The sequence below is a fragment of the Mercenaria mercenaria genome, chromosome 18 (genome assembly GCF_021730395.1).
Source record: "Mercenaria mercenaria strain notata chromosome 18, MADL_Memer_1, whole genome shotgun sequence".
Lineage (NCBI taxonomy): Eukaryota > Metazoa > Mollusca > Bivalvia > Venerida > Veneridae > Mercenaria > Mercenaria mercenaria.
The window spans coordinates 64,024,683-64,046,455 of record NC_069378.1 but is presented as its reverse complement, the minus strand read 5'-3'; the positions used below and the strand labels follow the sequence as shown (position 1 = coordinate 64,046,455).

At 31.5% G+C, this 21,773-nt stretch overlaps 1 protein-coding gene across 1 annotated transcript; it reads right to left on the bottom strand.

Annotated features, from left to right (window-relative positions):
- Positions 1-1,640: 1,640 nt before the first annotated feature.
- On the bottom strand, positions 1,641-10,357 carry LOC123539083 (cadherin EGF LAG seven-pass G-type receptor 2-like). Its single transcript, XM_045323561.2, has 5 exons — positions 10,199-10,357; positions 7,933-8,191; positions 6,358-6,482; positions 5,657-5,725; positions 1,641-3,537 (listed from the first exon to the last, which is right to left on the bottom strand). The coding sequence occupies exons 1-5, from the start codon at positions 10,257-10,259 to the stop codon at positions 3,296-3,298; spliced, it is 756 nt and encodes a 251-aa protein (XP_045179496.2). The 5' UTR covers positions 10,260-10,357; the 3' UTR covers positions 1,641-3,295.
- Between the last annotated feature and the right edge of the window lie 11,416 nt (positions 10,358-21,773).

The window sequence follows — 21,773 nt, the reverse complement described above, 5'->3', positions numbered from 1 at the left end:
CGCTTCCCTCTTTGATTGTGTCTGACGGAATAGGGGGAGGACTCTAAGGTATGCAGTTTTTAAATCCTACCAGGACTGAACTGTTTTGATATCTGTCCTCTGGCCTGTTTCGTCGGGCCCTTAAGGGTGTTTCTCTTGTTGCTCTGTCTTCTGAAAAGACATTGAGTACAAACGTTTTTGGTTCTTAAGGTTTGCTTTTTATATATTTACGCATGAGCATTTTTGTGTTTGGGGATTACTTCTATTTACACTGTCCCGTATCTTTGGAACATGGTGGGGGTAAGAGTGAGGTTGGATGCGCACCATAAACCGGTTTAAGCTCCCCAGTGGTGTTTTGCCACTGACCGTTCTAAGGCGGTGCCCCACTGTTTCCTTTGTTTGTTTGTGTAGTCATGTGTGCGAGTGTGTGTATTTGCGAGTGTTGAGCACGTCTACGTGCTGTGGGTTTCGTTTTGTGGAGGCTGTGATTTTGGTACGTGGCATTCCCTCTTTGATATTTGTCTTTGTTTTTTTCTCGAGCCTCACCCGGGGCGTTGCATTCTTCATGTGAGGAAGCCATTCAGATGACTTACGGAAGGTCGGTGGTTCTACCCAGGTGCCCAGTTGTAATGAAATAATGCACGGAGGGGCACATAGGGTCTTCCTCCACCATCAAAGCTGGAAAGTCACAATATGACCTATAATTGTGTCGGTGCGACGTTAAACCCAACAAAAAAGATATAATAAGCGTTTTTGTTAGGAAACAAATCCACTGAAGTGCTACTTTGCAGGTTATACTCAGGCTCTGCATTCTCCTTGCTGGCAACAATAAAGCTCCGCAGCTATCCAGGAGAATGCAGAGCCTGAGTATAACCTGCAAAGTAGCACTCCGGTGGATTCCATCCCATTGTGGACTTGCAGGCAATGAAGAGACAGGTCAACTGGCTAAGCTAGGAACTCAGTCAAAGCAACCAACAAAACCTGTGAGTTACAAGGAGAAAGTCACCATCATCAAAGCACTAACGAGACCAAGGATAGAGGAAAATGCTTTTTATCTCCTTGATCGGTCTGAACAAGTGATGCTGGTCAGGCCTCGCTCATGGCACAACAAGCTCTATGTTCACATGTACAGGAAATACAGACTGGCACCATCGCCAGCTTGTCCATGTGGTGAGGAAGTTCAGAATGTTGAGCTTATACTTCAGAGATGTAAAAGGCATGACCAGGAGCGAGCTGCGACTTGGCCAATAGATACCTCAATCCACCAGAAACTGCATGGAGGCACTGAGGATCTGCGACAAACCACAAGTTTCATCGAGGCTACTGGTCCGACAGTGTAGTTGCGAACGAGGAAGAAGAAGTAAAGAAACAAAGATTTAATTGCTACTCAAGTGCGAACGTTTGTACGTTGATCGAGCTTGTTTTTTTTTCTCAATATTTTTATGGTAAAGTATTTGGGAGGTAGCTATAATTAAAAAATGAACCATCCTGTTACAAGAGTTTTACCACTACAATCATCTAAGGAATACAAGTAATTAGAAAGGCAACACCTTATGGTAGGTCAAACTATTATCTCATCCATAAGTGCCGAAGAAAAAAGTTGTGGAATAAAGTACAAAACTGTCCAGGAAGCGGACAAGGAAACTAACACAAAATAACAATATGTTTTGTATTGCTTTATTTTCTAGACAGGCATAGACGAATTGTAACAAGCTAGGATACTCTATACACAAGGAATTAACGATTTATGGTAAAACTTAAGTTTTAACACTGATCTTTTGTACGTATATCAATCATTAGCTTATTTTTATGACATTCTATTTCTTGTAAATGAAAACATTATTCACCAACAATTTTATCAATAATTGATATGTTCTATTACTTAAATTAGTAATTAAATAAGTCTTCGCGGCAATACAAAATGTTAAGATTAATACAAGAAATGACGCAAGCATCGACACGGTCATGTCTCATTATTGACATCATTTCTTAAACACTATAATACTTTAAACAAGCACACATCACACGTAGTACTAGAGGGAGTAGACATATACGACAGGACACGTATTCATTTCTGATTCAATTCGATAAGATTTTTGCAATATCGAGACAGAAATACAGGCTTCGTATTGTTAATAAACTCCAATTTAAAATTTATTGTGGTATTTAAGTTAATTCACTCTCATTTAATTCATATGCACGCTACTAAACATTTCATATACTCCTGCGGCTATTTAAATTTATATCTTGCTTAGGTATAAGTGTGTAAAGTGATTGGATCCAGAGTAAAACAGTCATCTCACCTATAGTACTGATATATGGTTAAAAGACAACATTAATGGAATACATATCAAAGTGAAATACTAAACCTTGACAGAGAAGAAAAGAACAAAACTCGTCTTCATGTGCAAAATCCAATTATTTTTTAAATGTAAGTAAACACTTCTAGAACAAATTGTGCAGTGTTAAAAGTTGTTATACATAATATAAAAAAGTAAGTGTACTTCCAGGCCTTTTCGACTTGATGAAATCTGAACTTACTATGGCAGATAATATTTTTAGAATTTGTGAACTCTTTGTGGCATTCTTTCATTTGACAAGAGATTACGTTATATTTTGAATAACGACTTGTAAGTTATTGAGACGCTAGATTTTGAAAATGAGGCCTTATTTGTGCTCTCAAATTACAACACACTGAAATAAGCGGTAGTCTTTACATTTAAAAACAGAACTATATATGTTTCAAACGCCATTCTGCAGGAAAGGAAAATGGCACTGAAGCCGTCGAAAAAAAAGCTTTTTGTTACATATATCTGCTCAAACTAATAGAAATACTTTACCATAGAAACAGAATGTACATTTTAATTTATATCAGAAGTCTAATGCACATACTAATAAATTTACGAACTACGTAGATTTTTACGGACAAGCGTAAAAAAAAAAACGAGAATAATCTTGTAAAATGTTGAATGAGTATATTTTCCTTCTTATTTTAACATGAATTACCTTTAGAGAGTATTGTTCTTAAAACCTGTATAAATGTTAAGAAGAATGGACAAAGACAAACAGACATGCGATATTCAGCATCTAAAATATATAAAGCGAAGTAAAATATATTTCTTCAGTTCGTAATAATCGAAACTACCTTGGTGGTGACGTACACTACATCCTTACATAAATTTCAGATTAAGAAAAAGTTAGTCCATTCTAGAACATGAACATACAAGGGAAAGGTACACTTGGTGATACGATGTTTGAGTAAAAAGAATAGGAAAGTACTTTGAATTAGAACTTTTGGATGAGCTTTCCGTGAATCTTAATACAACGACACAACCAGAGCCATAAGAGTCATCATGATACTAACAGCAAGAGCTGTCGCGCTGTTGCAATCACCCACTGTTACGGTTAATGTTGCAGACCCAATCAATGGTGACGAATCATCGTCGGTGGCATGAATAACAAGAGTGTAGCTTGCTGTGGTTGACATGTCAAGAGTAGTTCCTGAACTGACTCGAAGTTCGGCTCCAGAAAATATGAAGTGGTTGTTCGTATCTCCAGCTGAAACGATAAAGATTATGGTCATTGTTGCTCCATTCGGAAGCTGGTATGGTAACAAAATGGTCATGATTGCTCTTCCTGCAGCTGCAATGATAACAGTTACGGTGATGGTTGTTCTTGTCCAAAGCTGAAATGAAAAAGCTAAGGTGATGGTTGTTTCTGTCTGCAGCTGAAATTACAAAAGTTACGGTGATGGTTGTTCCTGTCTAAAGCTGTAATTAAAAAAAATCATTGTCATTTGAAGCTAAAGTGATATAAACTACAGTCATGGTTGTTCGTTTGTTCAGCTGAAATGACCAAAATAAATTGTTTCGAAATCAACTCTCAACATAATCGATAATTGAATCGAATCGGAAAAGGTGTTTCAATTCATAATCAGAAAATAATCGAAAGCATATTCTTATAGTTGATATAATACAATGGTCTTTCCAAGACAAGTAAAAAGTAAGTGAATATATGAAATATGAACAGAGGAATAAATAGTGATTTTTTTGGTCTGTATATCCAAAAGCCTGTCCTTTCTCTAAAACTACATAGCTTTTAAATTATTGAATCATTTATATGTATGGTAACGAAAACCAGTCTATTGCTAATCAGGCTAGGTCAGGTGGCTTTGTTAATTATTAACATATATTAACATTTTTATACCTACATACATTTGTATATTCAATATCATATTTTAAGCTTTATAAAAAATATTCCACGCAGTAGCATTTTCTTCCTGAATAGAAACACTCTAGGCAGGTGTGTCTATTCATCATTTGATAGACGATTATCATAATCATAATATTCTCCACCATGCGAGATTTCTTGCAAAACAAACTAGAACTGTCACAGGAGTGACTTATACCCCACCATACAGTCTTGTCACAGCAGAAGGGCAACCAGAAGAAATTAAAAAAAAATACTTAGAATAATATAAAACGCAAAGAAAACTTAATACTTAAAATTACTCGTCTTCGGAGTACTTCATCCTGGGCTTCCGTGTCACATGTAAGTAATACTAGTTGGGGTAAATATAAAAATCTCTAATATTAGGGATGTACTACAGATGAATACAAAAAAGAGTCTTACCGACACATGTTACCACAGAAAAATGTCTTTACATTTTACATAGGACTAATAATAAAAAAGTTAGAAAAAATACCTAAAATATTGAAAATCTAAAAATAGAATTTCTTAAAGTAGACTAATTCTTGGAATTTAGGGGAAAGTAACTAAGTACAAAAGTTGAAAAAAGAAGGTTACTTCCCTTTGGCTCTAAGCCAATCAGAATGATATATAGTGAAAAAGCATCAAAATTAACCTTAATTTCTAAGTAAAATGGGGCATAATTCATGAAAAATTGGTGTCAGAGTTATGCACCATGTGTCACATGATGTGGGTGATGAGGTGGAACATCTATTTTAAGTTTGAATCAATTTCATTTAGTTATTACTGAGATATAATGAAAATGCATCAAAATTCACCTTAAATTCTAAGTAAAAGGGGGTATAATTCATGAAAAGTTGGTGTCTTGATTAACTGACGCAACAGTGAACGTATGTCTATCATATACTTTTAGCGAAGTTTACTCGATTCTACTCAATCATCGTATGGCTATCAGACGCAAACAAAGAGCAGCATCGAACGTATTCGTACTATGATTCCGGCCTTTAATATCAATCGTCGTTTCATCACTAATAAAAATACAATCTAATTTTGTCGTGTCTTCAGCTGATATTATAACATTTAAGGTCATGTAATAAAATTAAAATAATCATTATATCTTGACTTAGAGCAAGACCACAACAATGTATAAAACTATATATTGAACTAAAAGAACAACACATTTATCACAGATTAACAATATGCGATGCCTTCAAGAGCATATTAATTACACTCAAAAATATGCAGATATAATAACATAATTCATTCATAATAGCGGAGATTAGCAAAGGGTGTAGATGTCATATAATGAAGGAATTTCAGCTGGTTTAAGGAAGGCTGACGGCGGGCAACTTACGTTTACAATAAAAGCTGGGAAGCTGGAAAGCTGACCTACTATTGTATTGATGCTACGTTAAAACCAACGAAAACAACATTCAGTTAAAGCTTGTTTAAATACGTATATATTTACAGTTAACGCTGTATGCAATGGTATCTCCTGCGTCCTGATCAGTGGCAGTAAGAGTCGTCACAGATTGACCTGAAATTGTAACATTTGAAATAAAAAAGATAAATATTCAAACACATCATCTTCCCATTTGATAAATATTTTATTGCGAATTTCTACATACTACTTAAAGTATTTTAACGCTTTCGTAAATTTTAAATATGTTGATGTTTAATTTGTTATGTTGAGTTAAAAAAGTCACATTAAGCTACATTAGAGGAAATGCAATTACTTCATTACAATCATTTCCTCCCCAAGAAATTGCAAAGGTAATCGTTTTGGCAAACGTGTACTTTTACTCCTCTTTATTGTATTAGATGCATAACCTATGACCAAAGAAAAATGTTTCTGTTAAACGTTAAACCTACATTTAAAGTATTACTTTTAAATTTTCGTTTACAGGTATTTGGGGAGTGTAAAACATGCCGATTACTACTCTAAGGCAAATGGAGGCATTTGTCTTCTTCACAGTTTCTATAATATTTCAAAATATTGAATGCAAGTGTTACAAACACACTGAAAACATAATTTGCTTTATCAGACCGTTTTGTACCAACTTTATTTTGTTCTGACTTGCTTGCCTCTAATTTAGTTTCAATTCGATAACTGCCCTGGGGAAGCAGTAAATTATACCAAAACGTGTTATATTTTATGTAAAATCAAACCTGCTGTAGAAGCGTCAGCAACACAAGCTGTAAATGACGTAGCTGTGAATGTTGGAGCCTCGTTTACGTCCCCGACGGCAATAGTAAAAGTTGCTATTCCAGTATTGGCATCAGTGTCAGCCGCCCTTTAACAATCAGTGAACATAACACTATTAATTCCATATTTTGTTATTATGACTAGAATAATTCGAAAACAGATGGTATTATAAAGAAATTAAAAGGCAAAAATCTACTATAAATGAGTTAGAAGACGTTATGCTTTGATTCTAAGACTAACTGATATCGAAAAAATAGGATAAAAATATGGGTAATTCTGTAATACCCTTAAATCCCGAAAATAAGCCGCGGCTGATTTTAAATTTTCGTAGGTATTTGGCGGCTTATTATCGAGACCGGCTTATTTTTGAGTCCGGCGGACTTTTGAGTACATATATTCAGTAGCGGTTTAAAAACTGGCGTATTTTCGAGTATCGAAATACTGAAGGTATGGATGCCATATATTTTTTCTACCTAGTAAAAGCGTCGACATCGGCAAGTACTCATACTTCTGAGATACCTACTGTGGTACATTGTACAATTTGTTACAATTTTTTAATGTAAATAATTCGATGCTAACAGATAATTACCCATTAAAATGTTTTGTTTGGCCTATCAACGTATACCTATGATTTAATCAGCTGACGGGTATGAATAACTTACACAATACGTGATAAACACTGCATTGTGACAAAAGACCGGTCATGTTAATTAGTGAGCTGACGTGAAAAGGAGTGTTTTAGACAGGAATTTTATTGCTTTTTAAAGTAATTAGTGCAGGGTTTTAAAAATAAGCACATTGATTTAAGGATTTTTTTCCTAGATATGTCTGTGTTGTTATTACATGTGGAAATAAATCTGCTATATTCACGTTGGTAACTTTTGCTATCCTAAATGGTGTGTGGCTACGTATTTGGTGCGTGGCATTCCCTGTTTGATATTTTTCTTTGTTTTTTGATACTACATTTGTATTACTGATACAAACAACTGGACGGCTTATTATTGAGTGTGGCTTATTTATAAGCCCTTTTTGCCTGTAGTGAAAAGGTGGCTTATTTTCGAGACCGGCTTATTTTCAAAACCGGCTTATTTTCGGGACTTCAGGGTATATGGCAAAGTTTTGTAAGTAACAGAAAGACATACAAAACACACAATGACTTATTTATCTATTCCTTTTTGAAAACTTAATGATAAAGTAAGTACAAATCAGTCATATATAATTGTATTACATTTAAAAGAGTTAAAGTTTAGAAAAGGTCTGGGTCAAATACTAGTAGGACCACAAAATTCATTCTGTGGCACATGTAAATAAAAGTTTCTTTGTCGTTTTGAATTATCATTTAAGTGCGTTTAGAACAACCTTTGCTTTGATGGAAAATGCTTCGATACACAGTTTTACATTACATTATTGATACTATAATCACATAGTCTGCCTTGCATTATTATTAATATGTCAGATATGCATGTTATACGTTTACTTTAACATGCAATTAATGCAAAATCATGGTAGAAACTGCAGTAAATAGATTTGAAACTTACTTAATTTCTAGCGTATAGCTGGTTGTAGTTTCATAATCGAGGGCAGAATCTAAGTTAAGAATGCCACCAGGTGAGGTTACCGAGAAAGGACTCCCCGTTGTTAGTAATTCGTAGCTTGCAATGGTTCCGCTAGTAGCAACGGCTTCGACTGTAGTTCCTGTGGGACCGACAGCCAGATCTTCATTGATATTTATTGGCGTTGAAGCGGTTCCAGTTCCGCTTCCAGAGATGGATGGGGTATTCCACGAACCAATTGCATCTGTGAAAATAAAATTATGTTTAACATTTGCAGCAAGTACACGTAGGCCTATTTGTGTTTATTCAAGTTGTGATCTAATAGTTTAAAATAAACACTCTGGAAGTAACCTTTACATATGTTTGTCTGAGCAAAAACGGTAAAAAGAATTCAATAAGCTTAAGCTTTCAGTTCAAATCAATTGTCTTTTGTATGTAAAATTGTTCTATTGTTGCTAAGAGGCATTTAGACGGATAAACAACGTTATACTAATAAAATTTATAAAAATATCTATTCGAAGCATAGATTGCACCCAAGCAAAATAATAGCTGACTTGGTTTGATTGAGACTGTTCATGGGAGGTAACAAGGGAAAAACAATGTTTAAAATTAACATGCTTGTCCTGTAATTCTAAAGCTTAATGATAAAATAGATATACGGATGCAAATAGATTTTGCCATTGCAGGAAAAGCAAATAACCTTTCTATAAAGACCATCCTTGGAATGTATTCTTTATTCACAGGTTAAAATGCACTGTGAATGTTAAATGGAAAATCAAACATATGGTCTTTAAAGCCAGGTGGTCTCTGGTTAGAGGTGGTCTTTAACACAGGTTTGACTATATGGCCATACATTGCATTATGATTATATAACAACTCAGATTCTTTCTCAAGCCATTTTAGTCAAGAAAGGAACCATTTTGACATAACGAGATGCTTTAATCTGAAAATGAATATGACCTTTTAAAGGTATAGTTACGCAGTAAAATGGAAAGCAAATGCATGTTTGTAATAATTAAGAATAAAACATTTAACTCTTTCAAAGAAATACTGAAACATTGTGTTGAAAGAAATATTTGAATCATATACGTTATTCTCCGAACTAGTGTAAAATTGTTTCAGTTAAATATATTCTATGCTCATCATAAACTAAAATATTTTATCATAATATATAACTTTACAGAATAAAATACTTACTAAAAGAGTTAACTTTTAGTGTAAAATCCTTTTCTAGACGTTTTAGATTATGCATAAAAATACAAAAAGGGACAAATGCACAAAACATCAACTTTCACAGATAATGACTTCAGATATACTATTTCAAAAGATATTATATGAAATTGCAGGGCCAATTTGTTTCTCTTACAAAAAATAACAATTTTCAATTGAAAGGTATCTTGTTTAAACTAGCTGTTCGTTTCCTTTGCTTGCATTAATAAAACAATGACAAAGGTTTTACAGGAAACGCAATATTCAAAAGATGCTGCTGCTCATCACATCAACACATTTGTGTGCATGGTCATGGAAAAAAACAATTGAAGCGTCTTTTCATAGTGGATTGGAATAAGATTTTTATTATATATGAAATAGACTGTATATGTTCATACTGTAACATCTTATTTTTTTTCCAATTTAGAAGATACTATATCCGTTGACATTTATTTACCGATTTACTAGTAGGTCTCATTTAAATAGTTCAAAACAAACCAATATTTTTCTAACAAAATACGAATAATATATATCAAATGATACCTATCTATAATTCTGAATTTTACTAGCGAATGTAATATAGTAAATAGATAAAGATTTTAGCATGATCCCTTTGTATTTCATACAGATTATGTTGTGTTGGTGTAACATTTGTTAACCATGAATTTAATATCTTTTACCGTATAATTTAATACAAATACTTTGTGTGATAAAAGGCTAAATTATTAATGTTAGCTTTGAATTTTCGCTACTTATTTACTTAATTCATGTGTAAAACAAAATATTATTTTCTGTTTAAGAAGTAGGATTTTTTTCTAAACTGTTTCTAAACTATGCCCGAGCGTCATTTAATGTTTGCAGTTGCCCGATTTTAAATAAATGGAAGAATTGTTTAAAGCACACTATTACAGTGTTCACCTGTACCAAACTTAACACTGTCCAGATTAATTAAATTTTACTTTCATGAATAATTCTGTATTTGTATAATAAGTGATTCTTCTAGTGATATTCAAATACCATATAAATTTAAAACATCGCTTACCTGTGGTATACAATGAAGAACCACACAAAAATACAACAATCCAAGCTTTAGTGAACATCATTCTTACTAAGATTTTATCAGCAATCTGGAGAATGTCTGCCTAACCCTATGGTAGCTACGACCGTGGCTCTGGGCTCTTGCAGTGTGTTATATGCCCTTATATAGTAGCAGTTCCCGGCTGTTTCCATGGCTTGATTTGAAACAGATCAAAATATTTATGGAAACATTACTGTTACTAAGCACATTACATTGTAGAGGAACAAGTCCAAACAAACTCTACTCAAACAAAGATTTCATACGAAATATTTTTGCCTTATCCAATTGCCACCGGTAGGAAGAGCACTCCTTCGTTACCAATCAAAGTCAGCGTATCAAAACGACAGTTTCCACCACGCATGTGCAGCTGGGTAAATCTAGCGCTTGCGCAATTCATTTCGCGGTTATTTCGTTTCGTGATTAAAAGATTAATGTAATTACAGACTTTATACTATAATATTAAATTTTATGTTTCAGTCAGTTGTTGAAGTTGTTGGAACAAATATTTCTTTTTTTATTTTGATAAGTCGCAACCTGCGCATGCCTACATTTGTAAAATGCTAGAGATGAAATAAAGAATTGATCTGAAAAACACATTGCAAAAAGCACGTTGTGATCTTTTGTCTTTTATTACGTAGCATGCATATGACAGGTAAATTTTATCTTATTTGCTCATAATTTTGCAACATCCCATGACAACCTGTATACAGCATTGTCTTTTATCTTAATTACAAAACAGAAATGTGGTTTTAATGTTATTTTTAAGTTTAACAATTGACTAACTCCTGACAAAATTTGTAAAAAGTTGAATTTGTTTACCAGATATTGAAAACAAAAATGACAAGCAATCATAATTCTAAGCTTCATATTTCTTCTCACTACTGCTATTTGTAACATGATTCGACATAATTATAAATGATTAAATGAATTTTAACAAAAATTTCAGGAGGATTAGCTGCAACATTGAAACAACATTTAGCATTTCATACAGAATTGATACGCTGCAAACCCATATCATGTCCCTTACGGTTTTGAAGGAGATAGATTGTGTTCTGAAAAAAAAAATAAGAATGATAAAACATAAACGAAGGAAACAGGTAATGTCTTAACCATTTCAAGAGTGGACCAAATCTGAATTCAATTTGCAATGAATTCATCAGTTTGCATAAAGACTGTCACGAATTTATGGAGGATTTTAATATTCGGTTATGAAGATATAATACAATGGACGTTTTATCTAATGAAAGCCCGTCGGATGTCAGTGAACAGTTGGCTGTATGACATGGGACAGGAACAAATGAAACATATTTGGAATGTCAGAGGTATTACAGTCTTAGAAATAACAGAAAATTAATGTTCTAATGCATTCAAAGAAATGGATGATAACTGATACAATTCCCAGAAGTAGTATCAAGTTAATCAAGCACAAACGTGTAGGCTAGAGTTGTTTCGTAGTCAAGTTTATATGCAGTTGTTTTATCCCTTGAATATGTATGGATACTGTAACAACGTTTAGGGCAGGTGTATTACCTTTACCGAGAATACACATAAATGTGTAGATGAAAGTTGTTTCGAAGTCAAGGGCAGAAGTAATTGTTCGTAAACAAAAAAAAAACAGGTATATATCCCTTATTGTGTAAATGTTGACATGCTTGGTTTTCGGAAACAGTTAGCGTTTCATTTCCGCTTAAGAAATCCGTAACACAGACCATAACATTGGTAAATCAACCCAAATGATAAATTTATTTTTTCTTGTTCATACAATTGTATTTATGCAAAGTAATTGTATTTAAAGACTGTTCTATACCTTATAAAGTAACATTTGCAATGTATTGCATGATCTATTTCTTTCATCTTAAATTGCACTTTGAATCCTGTTTTCGTCTTTTCTTTCTATGTAGTGAGTGTTTGTTTATGGCATACGATATTACAACGTTGAGCGATTTAGGTCTAAGTTGTAGAATTTTAAAGCATTTCTTCTTTCTTTTTATATAAAAGAAATTCGTGACATTGTCCAGTAGATAAAGCAATTTAGTTTTTATAATACTTTCTGGGCGTCTATTACTTAAGAAATGTAATTTTATCTCAGTTTCTAACTGTTTCTTTCTCTTTTTTTTTTCATTTACCGTATATAATTGTCTAATTGTCTTTTAGAGGATAAGGGGTCTAATCTAATGTGTAATATTATTTTATTTGATGATTTTTTTGGAAGTTTTTGTAAATCGAATTATAATAATTCAAATTTGTATCAATTGATGTTCGCTAAACGTATATACATGTAACTTATAATCTAACTGAATTATAAGTAAATTAAGAAAGCCCGCCGTTACATGGCTGAAATACTGTTGAAAAACGGCGTTAAACCCAACACAAACAAAAAAAAAATTAAGTAAACAGTTAACTCAATACTATTACGATATAAACTTTACAGTCTTATAGTACTTGTCGAATCATTTCATGCATAGTATTACTTTAAATAAATAAATATGGACAGAGCACATCATGTAAGTCAAGAGAAATTCAGCAGCACGTGTTTTCTGTACGGCACTTGCATATACTACATTATGCAAATATTGAATTAAATAAAAATACTGTTAAGCTTTCACGCATCTGAAACATCAGTTAACTCGTTCATTATGTCTCATTTTATATAATGCTTTTAATGTGTCATGAAGCCAGTCAAGCCTACAATTGCTCTATAAAAGAAGAGCCAAAAACATGTTGTTTTGCAACCTGATACATCTTTCATGGCTAACAATAACGGTGGTTCGTTAATTATAAAATCGTAAGAAAATAAAATAGGAATAAAAAATAAATAAATGTTACCACAAATAATAATTATAGAAGCAGTAAAGATAATAAAAATAACAATAATAGTAATAATAATAATATTATTAATAATAATAAAAGTAGTAGTAGTAGTAGTAGTAGTAGTAGGTAGGTAGGTAGTTGTAGTAATAATAAAGTGACGTAAAAGAGTATGATGCTAAAGTAAATAATAACAATAAACGCAATTATATCAATATACGTTAAATTTGGTTCAAATGAATATAATCAATTATAAATAATGATAATTCAAACCTCAAAAATGAAATTTACAAATTCGCGATATATTCCTCACCGTTCAAAAAAATATTTCCGCGTTTGTTATATTACCTTATTATAAGTATATTGTTATGATAATTTAATTAATGTCTTTTTTCCTAAGTTGCACTTAAACGCCAGTCTGTCTCTTTGTCGTTGCTCTATGTTTTGGGGAAAATATATTACATATGTTTATGTACTAAAGTCCTTTGTGTAGCGAAATGAAATATGAGTTTATTAATTTTATATTTAAATAACCTTTACATAGCCAGTACCATGTTTCTAAAAGAGAGCATGTGTCCCTCAAAACATTCTATGACGCCAGTCCAGATTTATGTTGTCCGCTTTTATTGCTTCTTTATATATTATTGATAAAACTATGACTTTCTTTTGTTTCAAAAAACAGACAGTTCAAAGTAATGAATATATATTTTTCTTGTTGTTACATAAATTCACTTGCTGTCGCGTCCATAAACGCGTTTTCAATTATCTGAAATTATGAAGAGCCAACTTGATCGTATTACTTAGTGTTGTTTCGTAGTCAAGTATAGATGTTTAGTTTTATATCCTGAATAGGTATATAGACTGTAATTATAATGTTTAGTGAAGGTGTATCACCTTTACTGAGAACTTCAGGGCACATAAATGTGTAGATGAAAGTTGTTTCGAAGTCAAGTGCAGAAGTAATTGTTCGTAAACCAATAAACAGGTATATATCCCTTATCGTGTAAACATTGACGTTTGGTTTTCGGAAACAGTCAGCGTTTCATTTCCGCCTAACGGATCCGTTATACAGACAACATTGGTAAATCCACTTCATTTATATTTCTCATATTTACACAAAGTGACTGTATTTAAAAATTGTTCTATTTCTTATAGAGTAACTTTTGTAATGTATTGCCTGATTTTATTTGTATCTTGTTTCTTCTTAAGTTGCACTTTGAATACAGTTTCGTCTTTCCTTTCTATGCAGTGGGTGTTTGTCTATGGAATACAGCATTACATACGTTGAGCGTATTATGTCTAATTTGTCATAAATAGTCCTCTCAATTTAAAGCATTTCTTCTTTTCATATAAAAGAAATTCATGATTTTGTCTATTAGATAATGTAATAGTACCTTCTTGGCATTTATACATAAGGAATATATTTTTTCTCAGTTTCTATCTGTTTGATATTTTTCATTTTCCTTATACGATTGTATAATTGTATTTTAGAGATTGAGGTGTTTAATTTGTATTTGATGTGTAAGATTATTTTATTGGATGAATTGTTTCGGAAGAGTTTGTAAAGCGATTTGTTATAAATCAGTCATATATCAAAAGCTGTTCGTTTAAAGTTTATACTCACACATGCGTGTAACTTATAATCACACTACGAATTATAAGTAATAATCTACCTCAATATTATTAGGATATGACTATTACAACGTTCTGTAGTGCTTGTCGAAACATTGTATGTAAATATAAATAAAATATGGAAAGCGCACATTATGAAAGTCAAGAAATATTCAGCAGCACGTATTCTCTATACGGCACATGCATATACTTCATTATGCAAATATCGAATTAAATATAAAAAAGAGCTGTTTAGCTTTCACGCATCTGAATAATCAGTTAAATAGTTTATTATATCTGATATTGTATAATACTTTTAATGGGTCATGAAGCCAGTGAAGCCTACAGTTGCTCCACAAAAGAAGAGTTAGGATAATGTAGTTTTGCAACCTGAAATATCTTTTAGAGTAGACGATAACGATGGTTCGTTAATTATAAAATCGTAAGAAAATAAACTAGAAATGAAAAAACAAAATGAAAAATAAATAAATAATACTAAAAATGATAATTACAGAAGCAGTAATAATAAAAAAATAATAATAATAACAATAATAATAGAAAGAAGAAGAAGAAGAAACGTCAATGAAAATGATGCTAAAGTAATTTTTTAAAATTGTAAATAATATCAATAAGCGCAGTTATATCAATATACGCTAAATGTGGTAAAATGAGTGCTGTAATAAATAAATAATTCAAAAGTCAAAAATGAAATTAACAAATTCGCGATATATTCCTCACAGTTCAAAAAAAAAATATTTCTGCGTTTGTTAAATTACATTATTATAAGTATATTCTCATGATAATTTAATCAATGTCTTTTTTTTTAAGTTGTACTTAAAATCCAGTCTGTCTCTTTGTAGTGGTTCTATGTTTAGGGGAAAATGTTTTTCGTATGTTTATATTCTAAAGATTTTAATAGGGAATTGAAATGTAAATTTATTAACTTTATATTAAAATATCCTATACATGACCAGTACCATGTTTCTAAAGAGAGTATGTATCACTCTAAACATTTTATGACGCCAGTGCAGATTTCGGTCGCTCCGCTTTTATTGTTTCTTTGTATATCATTGACATAGCTATCACCTTCTTGTTAAAACAGATGATTCAAACTGATGAATATATAATGTTTCTGCATAAATGTACTTGAGGGCGCGGCCATACACACGTTTTGAATTATCTGAAATTCGTAAAGGAGCGAACTTGGTCGTATTATTCAGTAGGGGCATCATAGATATGACGACGTGGTACACAAGTAAAATCATAGGATTGGGTCAAATAAGAGCCCTTTGACATATTTGTTCACAAAAAGGTTTGAGAGACATGTTATATTTCGAAATTCGGTTTGGCTACTTTATCTACTTGGGTGTGAATTATCAATTCATATGGATCAGCTTGTATAAAAGGACAAAGTTTCCCTTACGCCTTATATGTCCTACACAATATGCACAGTTTTCATGTTGGTTTTAATTGGAAAAAAAATATATATTACTTGCTTCCAGACATGTTGAATAGTGTTAATCCTGTAGATTGATTTCAGTTTTGTACTGACAAATTATTCATTTTGGTCAAAACATGTCAATGAGCATTGCTGAGATCGCTGGTTAGAAAAAAAACATTTTTTTGCCATTTTTAGACCATACAGAAATATTTCGGTAGTGCGCTCACTGGAAGAAAACAAAAATATTTTGACCACAGGTCCAGTTTTTCTCTCAGAAATTAGGATCATAAATTTGTTTGTATGGTCGACAGCTGTGTTCATATTGCAATTGTCAAAAGTGTTCATTCTTTATAAACTTAAGGTTTCCTTAAAATGTATTTTTATTTTCTTCCGATATTTTCTTTGATAATGAATAAAATGTAAAATATTTCATGCAGTTTGATATTCTATTATGAAACCTTAAGTTTTAGGCTATGTTTTGGTAAAATGAACTTTTCCATTTTGCATAAGAATCTTAATAGTTAGCGTTTTGCTAATAAAGCATATCCATTAGATCGGATGAAAATTATAAGACCGCTCGAGCTACACACTTATAGAGATACATTTACTTAGTATTTAATTTTCTTAAATAACATGACTTTTGTACTTATCTGTACACAGTCACTTGATAAAACATTTAAACATAAGAAATAAATTAAAATGTGGATTAACGAATTTAACGATAATCGGTAATAATAATAATAAAATTAAATAATAATAATAATCATAATAATAATGATAATAATAATAAAATATCATACATCAATTAGTGCGAAAACATTGATGATAATAAATTTAAATGGTAATAAAATAATATATAGATGTAAAAGTATCATTAAACAGCATCATATAAATATGTGCCATTTGTTATTACAAATGAATGTGAAAGTTATTTTAGTTACGTTAACATTCAACTTTCATTGATGAATAATTGACTAAATTTGTTTAACTTGTCATTACTCTACTTTTACAACGGCTATTAGAGAAGAAGTTAAATTATAAATTATTACAAACTGTCACGTCATAACCACTACAATCCAGATGGTAACTATAAATGTATTTACACTTAGTTCTGATGGAAATAAATTTACTCTAGCATTTATAATATATGTGGTTTCACTTTGAAAACCATGATTATGATTAAATTAAATTTCATCTAAGTTGATGTTTTAATTGACTTTTATTGTCTTTTTGTATAGCAGACAACATATACTTTCCTAGATCGTTGATTTAATTTTACAGTTAAGGTAGTGGACCCGTTATAGTAAACCCCTTTTTAGAGAGTATTCAATAAACCTACTTTTACTAATTTTTCAGAAGGGCGTAGGTTCAAGCTGTACTAGGACCAAACATTTTTTTATTTTCATTTCTTTTTTTTCTATTCAGTAGAACTGTTTTTCAAGATTTATTATTGATTTATTGCACAAAAGCGGACTTTTATCATTTGATAAGCTATTTCTGACTGTTTAATGTGAGTTTCACCTCTGATACAGAAAGATGCAGGTTTAGACATCTTTGAAATTACTGAGTTGCAAGCGGTAAAAGATTTTTATTTTGCCTTTACTCATTAGTTTTCATATTGTGGAATTTACTTCTGTCCCATGGTTATCTTTGAATGTAGAGAACAAAATTTTAAAAATCTCACAGGACTCGGTCTTTTTTTTTTTCAGTGTTGGAGCTAAATTTCTGTCACAATAAATCCGTTTACTTGAGGCTCCCTCGACACTTTTATTTTGTGTTTTATATTCGTGTACTAATATTTTGAGGTTTCCTTTAACATAATTATTGGTATAATGAATTCTCTGTACAGTAGTTATGACTTTGAAATTTGTCGCTATTTGAGCTCGAGGAAACCATAAATTATACAAATTAAAAAAAAAAACGACACGGAAAAAGTTGTTTAAATATTGCTACACAGTTCAAAACAATATCAATTTTAAGACTGTATTAAGTTAATGCACTTTTTTAAACATACTATTACGGGTCTAATACCTTAAAACTTCTTTTCGCTTAAAGAAATAATATATTTGCTATTATTTCGCTTAGTTGCGACAAATTCTTAAAGGTCAATTACTAAGGAAAAGTGAGTTGGCAATTTTTTTCATAGCCAGTGCATAGACTTCTGCAAGACACTAAATAATGAAGATTGGCAGGTCAAAATTTACAGAAGGTCTTTGGAACTCAAAGAAATGTATGTGTATTATGCTGAAATTTCAATGAATCGACAGAATGACCCCCAGGTCTTTTTAACTTTCTTCATACTTCATAGAAAAATAATTGTACATATACTGCGATTTAGTTCGAATTTCTACATACCAACTTTTATTTTCCAATAAAATGAAATAGTTTCTGTGCTTTTTAAAAGAAATTAAAATGTTCACTTTCCTTAGTATTGGACCTTTAAATGTATTTACTCATAAATTCTATTTTTTACAGCAACATTTTGATACATTTCTCTAAAATAGCATTATCCAATAATATAAAAGTAAGAAGAATCTCCGTCCTTGAAATGAAACATATATACCTTTTTTACATGGTGTAAGAGGGAAAAGGTGATTAACTGCATTTCACACGAATTTTCCATCGATTAATCCAAATAATTTCAAGCATATTTCTCAATAATTTAACCAAAACAAATTATGAAACAGAAACAAACAATATCTAGCACACTAATAGCAGAGTATATAATATCAATTTAAACTATCATTAACTTTTAAAGTGCTGTTATAAAAATGTACAGTTTAACACATCCAAGTTTAAATACATCCATCGTATAAAACATTTACTTCTGCGGCTGTTGCACTTCATTTCCGCTAATATTTATGCCTTATCAGGTCCTGTTGTATCTTACATCAATTGTGACTTGTTTTCATCTAAATTTTATTGCGTATAACCGGAAATATATTTCTTTAAAAAATGTTTACAAAAACAATTTCAACAGGGTAATGAAGACATTTGTTCAATGAATACTAGAAGAGGTAAAAACGTATTACTGAACATGTATACAGAAGGTTAATGATATTTTGTTTATCCATATTATTTTAAAATAACTCTTTCGATTTTAACTTATATCAATATATAATTTATATAATTTAATTCAAACAGTTCATTAATTACGATGTCTTAAAAGGTATGCATATGTCATATCCAAAATTTGTAACTAGATCTGAAGAAATTAATAAGCAAACATTGAGCAAATGTGTACAGACAATCATTTTAATTAGTCATGTGCACATACACAACATATGTCATGAAGTAAATGATGATGATAATATAAATAGTGCTTAACAATTAGGTCAAATAACCTAAAGTGTGTTAAAAGAACTCAGACTGTTTTGTTTAAATGTTAAATTTGCAGCGCTGCCATCCAATGTCATTTTCTTTACATTTATGAATAAGACAGTCATATGGATGTGATATAAAATGTTTGAAAAATAAAAGAACAAAAACTGATATTAAAATCAAAGCAAAACAATTTTAATTGTATGCGCAGGCTTACAAACTCTGCGAAGTGAATTAATCAGTTGGCATAAAACTGACTGCAAACTGATTGAAATTTAAATTGTCAGTTATGAAGAGGTAGTGTATTGTTTCTGATAAAAACAAACTTAAATTTCAGTGATCACGGGCTGAAGTTACGAAAAGAGGCGTGCAATATGTAGATGAGGTTTCGTAGTCAGGGGCAGATGTTGTTGTTCCCTTTCTCATGGGTATGATATATCCCGTAAAAATCACTGGTGTGTCACCTTTACTGAGTAAGATACATAAATGTGTAGCTGAAAATTGTTTCGTAGTCAAGGGCAGATGTAATTGTTCGTAAATCAATATACATTTGATTAAACATGTATATCTTTTATCGTTGCACATATTGTCGCATTTGTTGAAAGAGATTAGTTTTCAGAAAGAGTAAGCCATAGCATTTGCAAACGGCAACGTCTTTTGTTATGTCCTTTGTACATTTTTTTGATCGCTGTATGTAACAATGTATAATAGTACAAATATCCACATGTCTTTGATAAAGAACTAGATTAAATTCATTCTTCTATTATTTTTTTTTTCGAAGTATTAATATTTACACCAAGTGATTACATCTGATGTATGTTACACATTTTCTGGAGTAAACGTGGGCATGTGTAATTGTTTTGTTCTTTTATTCTTTTTGTTCTTAAGTTCCACTTTAAATTCAGTTTCTTTGTTTCTGTCTATGTACTTCCTGTACGTTTAAAGCATACAATATATAATCTGTTAAGGTGAACAAAGTCATTGTACCTGCTTATGTAGAGTGCATTCTTCGTTTCATGCTAAAAGTAAACATGACTAGCATCATGTTTCTACAAGACTGTCTTTGTCTACTAATACATTGTTATGACGCCAGTCAAGATTTCTGCTGCTCCCTACTAAAATTGTTTTAGGTTTTATTGTTTTCCCAAACCACTGTTTCTTTTGAAATACAGTCAATTCAAATTGTAGCTGTTGTTTAACATAAATGTAAAATATAGAATTGTACATCAAATAAGTAAAGTAAAAACTGTTCGTATAGAACTGAGTCGAAATTATTTATCAATGTTGATGTTTAGTATTGTTAATGATAAATACCAAAAGTGTGTTTTATTTAGACATTATAAAAAAGGTGTTCCAATTGAATTTACTTCGGCTGATAAAAATTCTTGCCGAAGCGCTTGTACACTGGTCATAAATTAATCAATTTAAATAAAAATACTGTTCGCTGAACACATATATTTGCACTTATGTATGAATTATGAAATGTATAATGCTGCTTTTGTTGGGTAATGAAGCATAGCACCATAGTCGAATTCACTTTGTATTAGCTGATTGTCTGTATTATACATGTTAGAAATGTAAACTGCATTATCATTTTGTTATAAGGTAAGATAAGATCATCTTTCATTATATGTATATGTGTTCAATATCGATATCTATATAAAGTATTCGCCATCCAGCTGGCTTACGGAAGGTCGGTGGTTCTACCCAGGTACCGCTCTGAGAAATAATGCACGAGGGCACCTGGGTCTTCCTCCACCATTAAAGCTGAAAGTCGCATATGACCTATCTGTAGTCGTGCGACGTTAAATCCAACAAAATAAATAAATAAATAAATATAAAGTATTCACTTTCAATCCTCGACGAAGTATATGATTTCTTTGTTAGAACATATTTAGTTTTATTTATTTATTATGCCACCGGCCATATAAAGATTAAATTGTCCGAACATCTATAGGAACCAGATTCACACCCTATAAACGACTGTAGCCCCCTCTTTCTCTTTCGAGTAATCAAAACATTAAACTGACAGCTAAAAGTTAAAAAATAACATTTTAAAGTGACTGATTTGCTTTGAAGGTACGTATATTTACATTTTGTTGGAAGCTGAACATGATTTGTTTCTTTATATAATGTGTTAGTCTGATGACAGGTAGAATTATAGCAAAAAGCTCGATTGATCACTGATTTTGTCCAGAATTGTACATTGTCGTCGTCAAAAGTACTTATTTTCTTGCTTGAAGAATAACCTACATGTACAGTTCACTGTTTCATGGATAAAGAAACAATACTAGTTTGGTAAAATAAAATCAGACCATTGATAAATTCTCCAATTTGTTTATAACCGTCAATGAAAGA

Excerpts from the sequence above, each read along its gene's own strand:
- LOC123539083 (XM_045323561.2), bottom strand. The coding sequence starts at position 10,259 with ATGATGTTCACTAAAGCTTGGATTGTTGTATTTTTGTGTGGTTCTTCA. Across the intron at positions 8,192-10,198 it reads TTCTTCATTGTATACCACAG|ATGCAATTGGTTCGTGGAAT; the intron begins GTAAGCGATGTT and ends TTATTTTCACAG. Across the intron at positions 6,483-7,932 it reads AGCTATACGCTAGAAATTAA|GGCGGCTGACACTGATGCCA; the intron begins GTAAGTTTCAAA and ends TGATTGTTAAAG.